Here is a 17,147-nt window from a genome sequence, read left to right as displayed (position 1 = left end):
GTAGCTGGCGGGTGGATGAACTTGGTGTTTACACGGCAGTCTTTCAGAAAGTGTGTTTCCGAAGGTGGAGGCTTGTTATGATCACAGGGTTCAAGGGTTATGAGTAATAGAGAATGCTCCAGAAAGGGAGGAATTTGTGATGGAAGATTCTGGAAGAGGAAGGGGTTAGGATACAGCAAACACAAGGAGAGGGGTCACTTCTGAGAGAGGACGTGTGAGGGAGAGGCGGGGGAGAGAGACTGAGAAGAGGAGGAAATCCGGGTGGGCTCACCGTGGTGGTGATCACCGCAATAAGTAAAGTAGGAAGCGTCTACAGGCTGGAAATGAGAGGGACAGGAACGGGACCACGGAGACAGAAGAAAGGGCTTGACACGTCAGCAGTAGGGGCTCCAGTAAAGGCTGAGTAACACACAGAAGCACAAATTGCGAGTGACCATCTAAGAGCCAGAGTTTGGAGACAAAGTACGTGATGAAAATTTCCCAGGGACGGAAAACTGGCAAAGTGAAAACAATCTTCAACACAAATAAGTTGAAATAAAACTTACTGTGTAACCTCTACCACCATTTGATAATGATTTGTATTTATTCCAGAATGTGAATGAGCTCTTAAATCCTACGTGTTTAATAGGTTAAAAGAAATAAACTCATTCTCCAAGAAACTATGAAAAAAAAAATTTCTAGAAGAGCAGTTACAAATACTTTAAGTGGACACCATCAGCCAAAATAAAGATGCTTTTAGACGTCATATTTTTCAGATTTTAAATAGAAGCTGCAGTGCTACCTTCTTTGTGTAATTTCTACCTTGATAGGGTGAATAAACATTAGAATTTAGTAGAACGTAAGAGTCTCCATCTTCTTCAGCCATTCTTTTATTAATTTTTTATGAACTCCACATGAGGAAGACTCTAAAGAAGGTTTTTCTTCTTGTACATTTGTATTTTAATGCATTAGCTAGTCTATAGCTACTAGCGTTTTTTTGTTTTTCTTTTTAATAGACTATTTTTTAGAGCAGATTTAGGTTCACAGAAAAACTGAGTGGAAAGAACAGAGACTGCTCGTGCATCCCCTTCCTCTTTCCACACCTCACACATTCCCCTATTTTAAACACTTTATTTTTGGCCGTGCAGTGCAGCTTGTGGGAGCCTAGTTCCCAGACCAGGGATTGAACCCTGGCCCTCGGCAGTGAGAGCACGGAGTCCTAACCGCTGGACCACCAGGGAATCCCCATTAACATCTTGCTTTAGTCTAGTGTGTTTGTTATAATTGATACGTCATATTTATATATTATTATTACCTAAAGTCCACAGTTTATATTAGGGGTTTTGTATTGAACATGCTATGGGTTTTGACAAGTGTCTGACATGCATCCACCATTACAGCATCATACAGAACAGTTTCACTCTCCTGAAAATCCTCTGTGCTCTACCTATTCATCCCTCCCACCCCCTACCCCCCAGCTCGTGGCAACCACTGATTTTTTTCTGTCTCCATAGTTTGGCCTTTTCCGTGTCATATAGTTAAAAACCACACAGTATATATAGCCTTCTCGTTGGCTTCTTTCACTAAGCAACATGCATTTGGGATTCCTCCATGTCTTTTCATGGCTTAATAGTTCGGTTTTTTATTACTGAATAGTATTCTACTGTCTGGATATACTATAATTTATCCCTCACCTATTGAGAGACATCTTGGTTGCTTATAGCTACTAATCTGATTTGTTATACTCTTTGTTTTTTTTCTATTGTAATGACAGACTATATGAAATTTTTAAGAGCAGGAAGGGGTTGTAGAGGTTATCACATCAGATACTCTCATTCTGCAGCTAAGGAAACTGAGATCCAATCATGATCAGCCTAGCTGATCACAATCTAGTCTCTTTTCTAGATCATACTGTCAATCCAAAACTTAGTAAAGTTGAGATTTCAAGGTACCTAGACACCAAATCCAACTCATTTAATTGGACAGTTATCTACTGCATGTCCTCAACCTTAGAACCAAGCATCTCCCCCATGGAGCAAGGGACCATGGCCCCTCATCCCATCTCTAGGAACCCCAGAATTCCATGCCCCAATAGCTCAAAACGTGTGCATTTCCCTGTTGTGGAGGCTAGGGGCTGGAGGGGGTAGGATGCTTTCCCCGTTCAGCAACTTCACTAGTACAAGATTTGGAAGAATTCTGAATTCATCACATACCTTCTTGGTCATTATGAAGGTATATTTCTCAAGATATATATAGAGAGAGAACATACTGGAATACAGAACATATTTAACTTGTTCTAACAAAATAATAATACACATAATAAAGGTTACTATGTATGGAGTTCTTACTCTATGTCAGGCACAGGGCTAAATACTTGATGTGGATTATTTCCTTTAATTTTAGATCTGGACCAGCTCCCCTTCATTCTTCAGGGCACACCTTCCCGCACTTCCCACTGGCTAAAATAGGATATACCCCGAAGTTGAGTTGACGTGTACTCTCCGGTTTCCATATTGTTATATCAATAACTGTCATCTTGGATGTTACAGCATTTATTACATATGCTTAACATACGATACTCTGAAAAGGATACTGGTATACTTGGATATTTTTAATAAATATTGGTATTCTAATTTTATTTCCTCAGACATGCAAATCTTCTCGCATAAAATTTATTAATTTACTAGCCTTGGGGGAAAAACCTGAAAAAAATGACTATAATTATTCTTTTCCTCCGTTTCTTATTTTTTATGGAGAGGGAATCTATATTCCTGACCTCATGTGCATGATATTTACTAAGTTCTCCATGTATTTTCAAAATTAATTGTTATAGGTTTGATAAAATTATAGCATCTTTAACGCTACAAAGTTCTCACTTATCCAATAATGTATGCACATTTGGCAACAGTTCCCTTATTGGTTCAGTACTTGACTAGCTATACTGAATAGTCATCGTTACTAAATAATTTTCCATGTTCTTTATTTTCATTCTCTTATTAAAAGCAAATGTAATCATATACTAAGGAGAAATCAGGGTAGAAGCTACATCATATTAGAATAACTGAGTCCTCTACATTTCCCCTTTACCAGAATATCCATTCACAAAATGTCCTTCTAAAGAATGATCTCATGTTTTAAATACTGATATATTTTGACAGCCCTAGGGCTTTTAATTTCTCTAGGACATTCATATATGCAAACACAGCCCTGTGAGAATCACGCCACTGCTTTTGTTAAATCTATCACTTTAATCCTGTATTAATCATCTTTCATATTGTAAACGTAAAATTTTACTTCAATGATGCTTCCCTTTTTAGATTTTTGTTATTCTTTTTAAAAAGAATTATTCTGTTTGTATTATGGTGATTAAAAGTGATTTTGAAAGTATTTTATCACATGACTCTACTCCCCTGTACCTGGTCATGCTTGCTTCATAATACTTAAGCCTGCCAGTTTTAATTTCGGTGAACTAAAAAAGATAGCATCTTACTTTACATCAGACACTGAATCGACATTTCCATGCCAGATAGCAAACCCCCATGGCAAATGTTGAGAATCTACACCATACAAACATCCAGCGATAGAAAACTCACTCACTTATAAATCCTTAAGGAAAATTCTTTAACATTTTCCCTAATTATAAAAGTAATTACACCAAAACATACTTTAAAAATTGGAAAATACACAAAAGCATTATAAGAAGAAAAGAGTCGTTTCTAGTTATATCATTCAAGGCACCCAGAGGTAGGACTTTTGAGTATTTCATCTTTCTTTGTGTATCTTTTTTCTCTTTGTCATAGTGATAATTTAGTAACTTTAACATCTTTAGCAGAGTAGGGTCATTTTCACATCAAAACCGTATTCCTTAAAACTTGCCTTTTATGTTAAAACCTAGTCCTGTTCCAGGGACCCCTCTGTGTTTGGGAATATATATTTCTCAACATGCATTGTGTGTATATTGTATACGATAACTGTGGTCATAAATATAATAACAGCTGATGTTTATAAAGCATTTACTATGTGCCAGTCCATGTTCTAGGCACGTTGCATATTTTAGCTCATTTAATCTTCATAGCAACCTTCTGAAGTAGAGACTATTATCCCCATTTTACAGACAAGGAAATCGAGGTGGCCCCTACAGGGGTCAAAGGCACCACAGGTCAACCAGCTGTCAGGAAAGGGAGCCAGGATTCACCCTTGGGCAGTTTGGTAGCAAAGTCCATCAGCCTAACTGCTCTACTGCCTCTTAGTAGAGACCCAATCGTATCAGGGAAAACAATTTTAAAATTTGTGAAATGGATCACTGTTTGTACTTCCGTTATGGAAGAAAATAATTTGCTAGTTAATGCAAGATGACCCTGTGGGACAGTTAAACCAGAAAATACCAACTGAGTCCAAGTTCCCGGTGCAGGTACAAACCTCTAGAAACTCAGGCACATTATTTCTGACAGGTACTAATGAATCTATCAAAGGCAGTGAGTTTTACTAATTAGACTTACAGCAGAAATATAAACAGGCCGTAATGAATGAGTTTGCTGGTCTGCAGAGAGCCTTTCCTCCCTCCTTCCTTCACACACATACACGTGCAACGCTTAGATATCAAAAGTATACATGTGATTATCTGTTCGTTTTTTGGTTTTTGATGGCTTTTAGTTTCTGCTGTATAACAAAGTGAACCAGCTATATGCATACATATATCCCCATATCTCCTCCCTCTTGCGTCTCCCTCCCACCCTCCCTATCCCACCCACTAGGTGGTCACAAAGCACCGAGCTGATCTCCCTGTGCTATGCGGCTGCTTCCCACTAGCTAGCTATTCTACACTTGGTAGTAAATATATGTCCATGCCACTCTCTCACTTCGTCCCAGCTTACCCTTCCCCCTCCCCGTGTCCTCAAGTCTGATGGCTTATTCTTTATGAAAAAGAAAATAAACCTGTTTTCTAGGGTGTTTTAGCTTATAGCTCACTAAACAAGGAAGGAATAGATCAAGTACTCCAGATTTGGAGTGGCTCCAGCCTTCTAAATGACAAGCATACCTAAGACATTGAGTGTCAGTGACCACACTGACCGCAGGCTGTGTACATGTAGCAGCAGGGGGTCTGGGTGAGCCCGTGTCCAGGTGCCCTGCAGGTGTGCCATCCGGGTGCAAGCTCCGTCCCCACGTGGGGCCCTGGCTGGTTCTGTAAGCTCCTGGCTTGGGCAGCCTGGACCCCAGCTCTGTGCTCTTCCTCTACACAGGAAGCCCCTGTAATGCATCCCCACCACAGAGCTGTGGATGTCAAGAATGCAGCTCTCACAGTTTGCAATTCCAAACTAAACCTTTGCTTGGCGGGGGACAATAAGTAGAAGTAAAGATGTAAACCTCCTTGGAGGTAGTCGTCAATCTGAAGGAGACTCACCTCCAGTCTGACACTAGTCCAGACTCAGGACATCTTGGTTGAATTTAGACCATAATGATTTAAAGGATCTGGCCTTGAAAACCACTGAGATTAGTACATATCTGTCATCTGAAAGATTATTTTTTTTCCAGCTCTTAGATTGGCAAACTAAGTATTTGTATTTCTGTATATAGCTTTTACCTGCTTCCTCCTTTTTACCAGTATAAATCGCTTTCATGGCTAAATTTGATATCGAGATTTTACAAAGAAAATGAATACAAAGCAGTTTAGATGTTAGAGGCCCCCTAAAGTGGTCTGTCATATTTTTGTAAGTACATAGGAGAAGAAAATATACCATTCTATCAGCCAAGTGATGAAAGATATTTGTAGACGCTTTGGAAAATACAGTACTTTGTACACAAACACACAGAATCCTTTGCTATTTTCAAGTTTTGAAAGTACTCGGTATATATATTTAAATGACTTTGCAAGAATAAATACCTTTTTTAAAGGAAAAAAAAAAAAAAGAGCCACAGAGCTTTGAATACCCATCTATCTCCAGAATATCAGCATTGATTATATCCTTCGGTTACCAGAAAGTCACAACAAAGCAATAACTAACTCCGACTCTCTTGTTTTTATGAATCTGGCATACAGAACGGCATGTATGCCATAGGTATATTTGCAAACTGGAGAGCTGAGAGATAAATCAGTATTGTTGAATGGTGTATCAAATGCTTGCTTGTTAGCGAGAGGTTCCTCAGCATTATTCAATGAATCACTTCTTCCAGTGGCTGTCATCACTGTACTGTCAAACCCCAAGTAAAACTGACTTCACGGACAGGATGGAAATAAGCTCAGTGTCTTATTGTTTCATTAAAAAGAACCTCAGCCGTTTCCCTGCAGGAGGGAACACCCTGAGTAAGGCAACCTTCCTCTTTTAAAATTCACTTTTCATGGAGCTACTTGACAAAATGCCATGATTTTGCCGCCCAAGTGAAAAACTCACCAAGTGCTTGGACTGGGAGGGTAAATCCTAGAGGTTATTGAGTTTTAATCCTTTGTTTGGACTCTTTTCCGAAATCAGAAATAATACATACTCCTCTCTGAGCAGGGGTGCTCGAGATCTTTCTTAGAGCAAGAAACACACAATTCAGAAACAATACAAAGACCAATCAAAAAGTGATTCACCTGACACTCTGGTCTACAACACAGCACTAACCCATTCTGTCCTAACCCATTCTGCTTTCCAGCCCTCGGTACATGGCGGGATTAATTTAGACGTTAAAGAATTCAGGACCGTGACACACAGAGGTATTTGCCCCCAACTAGCCAAACTCTGTTAGCATTATCAGGAGACTAATGAAACGGGAGGAAGCCCTCTGACCTCTATTTCATGAACTTCTTTGGGGCATCATGATAGGTCATAACGCACCCAGCCATAATGCTGACCTCCGTGGAAGAAGACTCAGAGAGAAGGCTCATCTCTATCCCTTTCCGTTTACTTAGAATACACACTGTCTCTGAACAAAGATTTCTCTTAAGAATTTTGCAGCGTAACACCTTCTTAACATGTGTTTTATCATCTGGGAAGCACTACATTGGTTATTGAGGACATGACAAGACCTAAGTTTGTGAATTTCATGTTTTCCCCCAAGAAAAAGGAAGAGAAATTAAGGTGAAAATCAGGGCATCTTTAGGCTAGTAAAGAGGAATTCGGTCTCACCAATACTTCTCATTTTTCAGAGGTTGAGACTGAGGCCCAGGGATGGTATGATTTACCTGATCACACAGCTAGTTAGAGACACACAGAGATAAGAATTTCCTCTCTGCAGATGCTGTGCCAGGAGCTGTTGACAAATCCTAAGTCCAGGGCAGTTTTGGACCATCCCATCCCCACCCTACCCACCCCCCACCAGCATCACAACTTCAACTGTCACTCCACCCAGAAGAATCATTTGCATCAGTTAATGTATCACCGGCATTAAGAAGAGGGTCTTTGCTGGAATAACACGTGTCACAAGCCCACATGCCCCTCGCTTTGCCTGCTTTGCATTTTCTCCCAGCTCTGACTGGAACAGAAAGATAGTGCTGGAGGAGATTTAACTTGTTGGAGGAGATCTAACTCCCTGTTTTCCTCCTTCTTTCAAGATCCACAGGACTGTGCGGTTCCTTTCTCTGAGAAGTATCTGCTGGGTGTTTGTTTTTCTGACGTTGTGCAAATGAAAATTAAGAAATGTAGAGATACGATAATATACAGTGATGATCAGAACCATTTCTTGAAGAGACCGTCTTTGCTCCATTGTATTGCGTTTTCTCCTTTGTCAACGATCAGTTGACTATATTTACATGGGTCTGTTTCTAGGTTTTTCTGTTCCATTGATCTGTTCGTCTGGTCTTTCACCGATACCACCATCTTGATTACTGTAGTTTTATTAAGTCTTGAAGTCGGGTAAGGTCAGTCCTCCAGTTTTGTTCTTCTTCAACATGTTAGCTATCCTGGATCTTCTGCCTCTCCTCCGTGTAACCTTTAGAGTCAGTTTTGTCGATACCCACCAGGTAACTCACTGGGATTTTGACTGGGATTATAGAGAAACTGTAGGTCAAGTTCGGAAGCACTGACATCTCGGCAATACTGTCTTCCTATTTATGAACGTGGAATCTCTCTCCATTTGTTTAGTTCTTGTGATCTGTTTTTTTGACTGGCTTTTAAATTGTTTACTATGACAACAGCTGCCAGTTCTGAAGTGCAGGCTGAGTGCCAACGCTGAGCTAGCTTTCTACATAGGTCATCTCATTTACCACTCATGACGCCCCTATGAAGTAGGAATATTACTTCTTCCATTTTGCAGATGAAAAATATGAGGCTTAGGAGAGGTGGCGTACCTTCAAGGTCACAAATAGAGGAAATCTGAACCCGGGTCTGAGTAAGGGCAAAGCCCATTATCCTAACAGTTGCCTTGAGTCCCGTCTGTCCCAACTGTCTCCACGCCAGCTGAGCAATTACTAATTCTGTGGTTCACGAGGACTCTCAAAATCAGAGTGCTCCAAGGGTCACAAATATACATATTGAGGAACTCTTGTCTCACACCATGGAGGAGATCAGGCTCCCTGGAATCAGCCACCTCTGATACTTCGACCACGGTCCGAAGACCACTCAGCCTTGCTTTTGACAGCTGCCATCCAGGGGCAGCGGCTGTAACATGCGTGGCCTCCTGTTAGGAGCAGCACAGCTTATAAGCCATGACTTGCAACAGGTGAGGTCAGGACTGGAGGGAAGTAAGCCCAGACTTGACTGTGAGCTTCCTGAAGGCAGGGCTGTCTCCATCTTGGATGGTCGAGGCACGCGTGAGCACCCCCACTCTCGCTCTGGCCATGCCCGAAGAATACATTCAGAACTACTTACTGAGTGTTGAACGAGTGAACGCTTTCAAGCCCTGCCCCTGTAGTCAGAGCCCCCTGTTTGTACTCTTTACCATCCTACACACTGTCAATTTCAGTAGGTATACAGCCAGCACCCATTAAGTGCCCAAGACCATCCCACCGTCGGGTGGTCAAGTCCGGGTGGACCCTCCCTCGTGCTGTGCCCCATCTGCTGCGTGCTAGCCTCCAGGCATCCTAGCAGACATCCCACATACTCCTCCCAGATTCCCCAGGTTTCTTGGGGTTCAGAAATGCTATACAGATCCGCTAAATCGTCTTGCCAGCCTTTTCATAAGGGACTTCAAGACAGAATTGGTTCCTCTGAAATAATGAAATCCATTTAAAAAGTAATCCTTGTTTTCTTATTTTAAAGAAGCTCACAGTTGGGGATGGTTGTGTCTTTCTGCAGGAAAACCTCTTTTTTGTGATGGAGTATCTCAACGGAGGAGACTTAATGTACCACATCCAGAGCTGCCACAAGTTCGATCTTTGCAGAGCCACGTAAGAGCCCTTGTAGGGTTGGGGGGTTCCCACTGGTCTTGTCAGGGACTAGGGTCCACTGTGCCCGCACTATGCTTTTCCCCACGTGGCACTTTTCCTGTTTCTCACTCAGTGGGCCTAAACCCCAGGGCGAGGTGACCCCAGGAACACATCCAATGAGGCAACTGTTTTCCCAGCTTGCAAAGCTTAAATTCAAGTCGCTTTTATTTCATTTCTCTGCCGCGAGATCAACTACTTAGTTTCTTAAGGAGCCACCCCACTTCATCAGGCTTCTAAATCATCCGAACCCAGAAGCAGTATTTGCCCCTTGAATGGAAGTCAAACGGAGCCCAGAGGGGCAAGGCGGTCACTGGGTGGGGCTTCATGGAGGCCTCTCAAGGGAAGCTCAGTGTGAAGGCATCAGTCAGCCAGCTCTGGGGGCAGGAGAATTAGGAAACAGGAAGAGACATTTGCTCTCTCTCAAGAATACGTTCTCCTTCTTTGGCATCAAGCCACTCCAGGCGCTGGCGAAATCGAGCAGGGTGGGTTTATTAGGTGGGACTGCAGCTGAGTCCCACAGAAGCCCCGCACCCTTCCTCCCTCAGGCCCTCTTTCCTGAGTCATCAAACCACTGAGACGGTCAAACACAAGAAAACTGTGCCCCTGGCTCCACTGAAAAGGGTGGGTGCTCACTAGCCTTGCTTGCTGTACGCTCAGTAATCTCACTCACCCCTAATGAACACTCGGAGGGGTTCAGGTCGAGATGCGTTGAGAGGGAGACTTTTCCATGAGCTCCTACAGAAACCCCGGCTGAAGTGGCTGTTTTGTCGAATCCAGTGGGTAGTACGCCACCGATCTCGTTGCTTCCAGGAACCATCGGCCAAGTGCCCGGAGATAATTTTATGAGATTCCTGCAGCCCAGAAATCATCGGGTATTTTTCTGCTAGAAAGGATTCTCGGGGTCCCTTCCAGGTGTGTAAGGCATGAAAGCCATCGCAGACACATGCTATCTATCTGTCCTCACTGCCTCCCAGGAAGGGGTTTCTGCGTTCTTCTCCAAGATCCAGCAGACCTCACTTTCGGGAAGTTCTCCCTTATCTCTAACTTTAATCCTCCTGTAAACTCACCTCCTTTGAGTCTGTCATTTTTGAAGGTGGAAAGCAAGGTATCACCTCCCAGCTTCTAATACAGGCGTATCTCGTTTGATTGCACTTCACTTTATCGTGCTTTGCAGATACTTGGTTTTTTTAATAAAAGAAGGTTTGTGGCAGCTCTGCGTTGCCAGATGATGGTTAGCATCTTTTAGCCATATTTTTTTAACTGAAGTGTAGTTCACAAGTATTTAATTAAGATATGTATGCTTTTTTGTAGACATAATACTATTGCGTGCTTCATAGGCGACACTGTAGTGTCAACATAATTTTATATGCACTGGGAAACCAAAAAAACTCGTGTGACTCGCTGTACTGTGGTGGTCTGGAACCGAAGCCGTGAGATCCCTGAGGTCTGCCTGTGTGCGTTTCTCCTCCTCTCAGGCTATGTGGAATGACCTGCAGACAGGTCTGAGGGATCCAAGTAGATTTTAAAATAAAAGGGAAAATTATTTCCCTATTGTTATATTTAGTGTTTTTGAATGTTCTAAAATGACAGCTTGAGCATTATAGTTTACAATATAAGAATAAGCCCTAGATGCGGGTAGGGCTAAATATACCAGCTCCATTTCATTCTCTCAGGGCTGAAGCTGGATGTGTAGAATGGATGATGTCTTCCTTTTGTCGTGATTAAACAAACTTCCGTGCGCACATTTAGCAGAGCACTGGACACACACTATATAGAAAGGGGAATTTTTCTTCCTGGTAAACATTCACGTTGAGCCTTGATTTTCCTTCCCTCAGGTTCTATGCTGCCGAAATCATTCTCGGTCTGCAGTTCCTTCATTCCAAAGGAATAGTCTACAGGTAAATTTTACTCTTTGGAAACAAGTGCTGGGATAACTGGATTTCCTGGTCCAGGTGATTTCATCACTGTGCTTGAGGGACGTGAAGTGGTCAGTGTGCTTTTGTGGCAGAAAGTTCCACACCCGGGCTTCCTGCCCAGAGTGACAGCACGGATGGTGATTTACCAACCAAGTAAGAAATTCCGCTCTCAAAAGCAATAAGGGGGGCTTCCCTGGTGGCGCAGTGGTTGAGAGTCCACCTGCCGATGCAGGGGACACGGGTTCGTGCCCCGGTCCGGGAAGATGCCACATGCCGCGGAGCGGCTGGGCCCGTGAGCCATGGCCACTGAGCCTGCGCTTCGCAACGTGAGAGGCCACAACAGTGAGAGGCCCGCGTACCGCGAAAAAAAAAAAAGCAATAAGGCTCTGATCTCATTTTGTTCTCCCTCTCTCCTACCTTTTGTCTCATTTCCTTCCGTTACTTTCTCTTTGGCCTCTTATTGTTGCTTTCTTCTGTCTTTTGTATCTCTCCTTCTTGCCTGTATTTGCACAGGCAAATGGTCCTCCTTTCGGGTGAGGGAGAAGGGGAGGCCTTCCTTAAACAAACACACCTGCGAAAACCTACAAGCCTACACCTTGTCTGCATGCCCAGGATGCCATGTGTGCCCTCTTTCTTGAGTGGATGTCTGTCCAGAATCTATTGGACACCGTCATTTCACATCCTTCTTGGATGAAAGCTAATGTACTTCCTCTCCTTACTTCTCTCAAAGCACAGTTGACGCTTACTTATCATACAGATCTTCAAAGGCTTAGTTGTCTCATTCTTGAGTGGATGTCTGTCCAGAATCTATTGGACACCGTCATTTCACATCCTTCTTGGATGAAAGCTAATGTACTTCCTCTCCTTACTTCTCTCAAAGCACAGTTGACACTTAGCATACAGATCTTCAAAGGCCTAGTTGTCTCGTTTCAGACTCACTGCAGATTGGGCGGGGTGGGGGTGTATAGTGAAGAAAACAAATAAAAAAGGAAGGAAGGAGCTGGACTGGATGCTGGCTGAGCAGCTGGAGGCCTACACAGTGACCCCTGGTGACAAGGGAAGCTGAGAACCGACATAAAGGGAAGATGCAGGACAACCTCAAGGCCCCGAGACAGTGGGATCACGTGCTTTTCTGCAGCACATGCTCACAGGAATGACCGGGGTCATCAGTACAGGCTAAGTGATGTTCCACACAGATTGCTGAAGATGGCAAACTGTGTATAATACAGTCCAGAAGCATTCCGTCTGGGATGGCCAGTACTGGGCTTTGGTGCTTACAGAATAGGCTGAAAATTCACTTAGGGAAACCTCTCCGTTTCCAGAGGGTACAGCCAAGTGAGGGCTGCCCCATTTAGAGCCCAGAACTAAAGACTTAGGAACTCATTTTTCTTAAGCCGTCTCTTTGGCATCCTTTGGATATACTTTTGTATCTGGGGGAGTGGGGGCTATCTACAAAACAATAGATTAAAAATCTGTTTTATACCATTCTTTAATCTTCAGGAAAGTGAGAAATTCTCACCAGAACACTGAAAACCCTGATCAGATTCCATGGTTGTTTTCCTCTTTATATCTGTAATGCCTGCAATATCCCTAAGATATACCTATACTGAGACACTCAGTAGACTGTGTGGGATGGATGGATAGGAAAGAGGGAGGAAAAGTTAGGAAGACTGGAGAAAAGAGAGATCTTAGGGCTGAAAGGGACCTCATGCAACCAAACCCCACATGCCCCAGTACAGTCTCTTTCTCCACATCACGATGTTTCTATTATTTCATCTTGTAAATTATTGACACGCAGGACAAAGACCAATGAGGGTCCATAAGTGTCTTTAATATCATAAATGGTACCCATTTTAGAGCTCTTCCTACATCCATGAGAAATATTTTCTAAGGCTTCTTATGCACCACAAAGAAAGAATCCTGGGTTTATTTAGCAGTGTACTGAGGCTGTAGGAGATCCTTGAAAGACATGGAATAATTAAAACTGGGGGAGGTCATCCGGCAGGTACACTGACCCTGAGATCGGCCTTAAGAAATTATTCAACTGCCCATTGTAACCTTACTGGCCTAAACTTTTCATTGGGCCACTGAATTAACAAGGGGATTCTATTAGTTTCCTTTTTCTGACCACTCATGATCATCATATTAGTTTTGAAGGGTTGCCATAAGAAATGAGCATAAACCTGATGGCTTAAGCCAATAGAATTTATTCCCTCAGAGCTCTGGAGTCCTGAGGTCCAAAATCAAGGTGTCAGCAGGGCCACACTCCCTCTGCAGGTTCTAGGGGAGGATCCTTCCTTGCCCCCTCCAGTTTTTGGTGGCCCCAGGTGTTCCTGGGCTTGAGGTCACTCCAGTTTCTGCCTCAGTTTTCACAGGGCCTTCTTTTCTCCCTGTGTCTTCCCTGTAGGTCTCTTACAAGTCCACTTGACATTGGATTTAGGGATCACCCAGATAATCCAAGATGATCTAATTTCAAGATCCTTCACTTGATTACAAATACCCTTTTTCCAAATAAGGTCTCACTCACAAGATTCCAGGGACTAGGACATAAATATCTTTTTATTGCGGGGGGGAGCCCACTAAACCCACTACAACTGGTAACAAAGATGGACCAGCCACTAAACACACAGCCTTGGTTAAGCATTGTGGTGGATGCAAAAGCTATAGAAGTCCCAACCTCTGGATCCATAATTAAGCCACTTTTTGGATTTTTATTTTGGGTTTTTTTGGAGGTAAAATATAAGTACATGAAAAGACACAAACAGTATACTCTAAAAAAAGTCTAAATGAATGAGATTCTAATTAAAAGTAAGTGCCGGGACTTCCCCGGTGGCACCGTGGTTAAGAATCCGCCTGCCAATGCAGGGGACACGGGTTCGAGCCGTGGTCCGGGAAGATCCCACATGCCACGGAGCAACTAAGCCTGTGTGCCACAACTACTGAGCCTGCGCTCTAGAGCCCGTGAGCCACAACTACTGAAGCCCATGAGCCACAACTACTGAAGCCCATGAGCCACAACTACTGAAGCCCATGAGCCACAACTACTGAAGCCCATGAGCCACAACTACTGAAGCCAACACGCCTAGAGCCCATGCTCTGCAACAAGAGAAGCCACCACAATGAGAAGCCCGCACACCACAACGAAGAATAGACCCCGCTCACCGCAGCTAGAGAAAACTCACAGGCAGCAATGAAGACCCAACACAGCCAAACATAAATAAATAAGTTTATTTTTTTTTTAAAAAAAAGTAAGTGCCAAAGGGAAGAATAACGAAGGTATCATCAGAAATGGGTGAGGGTATGCCAACAAAAAGTTCCCATCAGAAAGAGGATTTTTTTTTAAAGGGGGAGAGGCTTTATAAATGGAAGAAGTGACTCCAGAAAAGGCACAGAGATAGGAGTAAGGAGGTCGAGTGGAGGAATATTAAACAAATTGTGTCCAGCTTTTCTGGAAAGGCCGTTGTTGGCAGTCGCAAGAATTGAGGCCAAGAGATGTAGAGAAGCAGGTGGCAACATCAATCATCTACCATTACTGGTGGAATCGTAAAAGTGCTGGCATCTTAAAAGATGCCTCAGCCCTGGCTTAGGTCAAATGTAAAACCAAGGAGCTGGAAGATACACAAACATAGAAGAAGCAGAATCTAGAGTCTCAAGTCTTAGAAATATTAGAACTGAAAGGGACCTTAAGATGATCTTTGATCGATGACACTGGACCCAACCCCTATATTTGAAACTACTTACAAATGCTTCCATGTGGATGATCTCATTGGATGCTCACAAGTTCTGTGGGATAAGCAAGGCAGGCAGTACCCATTTTATGGATGAGTCATTAAAGGATCAGAGAGGAGACATGGCTGGGCTGAGCTACTTAGTAATAAAACTTGGATTTGGAAGCTGTTTCTTCTGGCTCCCACTTTGCCTCTTCCAAATGGAGAATCTTTGCTTATGTTGACAACACAACGGAAAGAAAGGCTGCCACTGAATTCTCGGTTGTACCTGATGCCCCGATGTGCAGACCTTTGGGCAGACGGGTGCTTCCAAGAGCCATGCCAGGTGACCTGGACCCTGAAGGCCCTTTCTGGGTCCTGGTGTCCTGTGAGGTACCTGTGAACACTCTGGCCTTTGGGTCCTGTGGCTTCTCTAGCTCATCTCCCTCTGCCTTCACCCCTTCCTGCCCCTCAGGGTGTCTGGCTCTGCATGGCAGGCCTTCTAGACCTTTCCCCTTCTGACTTAGATCTCTCAAAGCTTCAATGACCTCCTCTCTCCCAGCCCTGTAGACACCCTGCCCACTTTAGAGGGTGGATTGAAAATCGAACATGAAGCTTTCCTAGCTTGAGGCCTAGGGAACATTCATTTTTAGAATTGACTAAAATGTACCCTTGCAATCACGGAAGACTAGGTATCTCAGCAAGACCAGTTCAATGCGAAAGACCGGGTGAGCTTGGTTTAAGGGGATGTAAAAGAGGGTAAAGCCTGGATTTGCTGGGATAGATTGTATAATTTTAAGAGCCTTTGTTTTCCATTAGATAAATACGAATAAAAATAGTGATTCCAGATCAAAGGGCTATTGTGAGAATCAAATGATAAAATGCATGTGAAAGAAATTCCAGTATTAGATATTATGTTCATGATCCTTCTGAGCTATGTACAGCACTGCAGCTGGATATCTGGCTCCCTAGTGATGACCCTAAAACCATCCCTCAGCCAAATTTCTAGGAGCATACATATGTGGCTGTGAATGATGCAATTATGTTTCATATAGCAGAAACTCAAAATGATATCACCATTGCATAGAGTGTGGGTTAGGAAATGGACCTGCAGTTTTAGCATAAGGAGTTAAATATGACCTATAATTGGACTTACTGGAATATAATCCATAAGTCACAATGAAAGTGGATTTAATTAAAATGAAGGAACAAGGCAGAAGGGCTGCCTACGGAGAAGACTTAGACGTATTGGAAGTCTTCAGTCCTAATAATGAAAGTGCGACAGCATTCGAGTTAGGATGGGAGAAACAGCCGAAACTGATCTGAATGTGAGACACACATTCACGTATCCTGGAGGTATCCATGCACCTGGTCAGACAGAAACCATCGTTGATGCGTTAGTGACAGAGGTCAGCAAGCTGGCCCAGATGCAAGAGGTCAGCTCTGGGGAACACCTGCTAGCAGCATTTCTGCACCAAAACAGAACTGTATCCCATGCTCACGTCCTCTGGCTAATTTACTCACAGAAGGCGAGAAAGCAACAAAAGGGAACCATTACTTGGGACTTAATTGTAGCTGATAACTCGCTGGTGGTGAGACGGTCACTGGTTGGTGATGAATTCACTCAGGTGGTTATGGAATGATAGCAACACGTGCTACACTCGCGTCAGAGCATCACAGCACAGCAAGTACCAAGCAATACACGTTCCACCGTCGTGAAGCTTAGAGTGTAACAAAGGAGATAAAACAAATAGTGACGGGACTTTAGGATACGGGTATTGATTACAAGCATACAACCACTGAAACCTTTGCTTAAGCAGAAGCTAAGCCTCACTGAGAAAGCAGAACCAAGAATGCAGACCCATCAGAACCAAAGTGGCTCCTCTCTCATTGGCTGGGTTGTTCTTCGGGTTCATGGGGACTCTGTCTCTACTCTTGGCCGAGCCACTTCAGTCTCTTCTTTTACAGGCTGGTTTTCTGTCCCTCCAAGGGCATGATGGAGGGCGCGCCACAGCAGCCCTACGCATCAGACACCCAGCCGAGACGGACTAGTGCCATCATGTTGCAACCTCAGCAAGTTTTCCCCAAGAAGAAAAGCTGATCCACTGAGTCAGGCCTCCACCTGTGGCTCAATCAACAGGGGCAGAGGAGACAGAGCTACTTGCCAGGCCCTTTGGGAGCAGAATCTTTGAGAAGGAGATT

At 43.5% G+C, this 17,147-nt stretch overlaps 1 protein-coding gene across 5 annotated transcripts in view; it reads left to right on the top strand.

The window, feature by feature from the left end:
• Window positions 1-17,147, top strand: part of PRKCQ (protein kinase C theta) — a 143,841-nt gene that overhangs the window by 101,791 nt on the left and 24,903 nt on the right. For all 5 annotated transcript variants that reach the window (XM_024732293.1, XM_024732295.1, XM_024732294.1 and 2 more), the window contains 2 exons: window positions 9,192-9,283; window positions 11,158-11,220. In XM_024732293.1, coding sequence (XP_024588061.1) covers window positions 9,192-9,283; window positions 11,158-11,220 — 155 coding nt within the window. The remainder of the gene's footprint in view (window positions 1-9,191; window positions 9,284-11,157; window positions 11,221-17,147) is intronic.

This window comes from Neophocaena asiaeorientalis, unplaced genomic scaffold (assembly GCF_003031525.2).
Source record: "Neophocaena asiaeorientalis asiaeorientalis breed wild unplaced genomic scaffold, Neophocaena_asiaeorientalis_V1.1 scaffold176, whole genome shotgun sequence".
Taxonomy (NCBI): domain Eukaryota; kingdom Metazoa; phylum Chordata; class Mammalia; order Artiodactyla; family Phocoenidae; genus Neophocaena; species Neophocaena asiaeorientalis.
The sequence above is the reverse complement of the archived record's forward strand: the minus strand, read 5'-3'. Positions and strand labels throughout refer to the sequence as shown.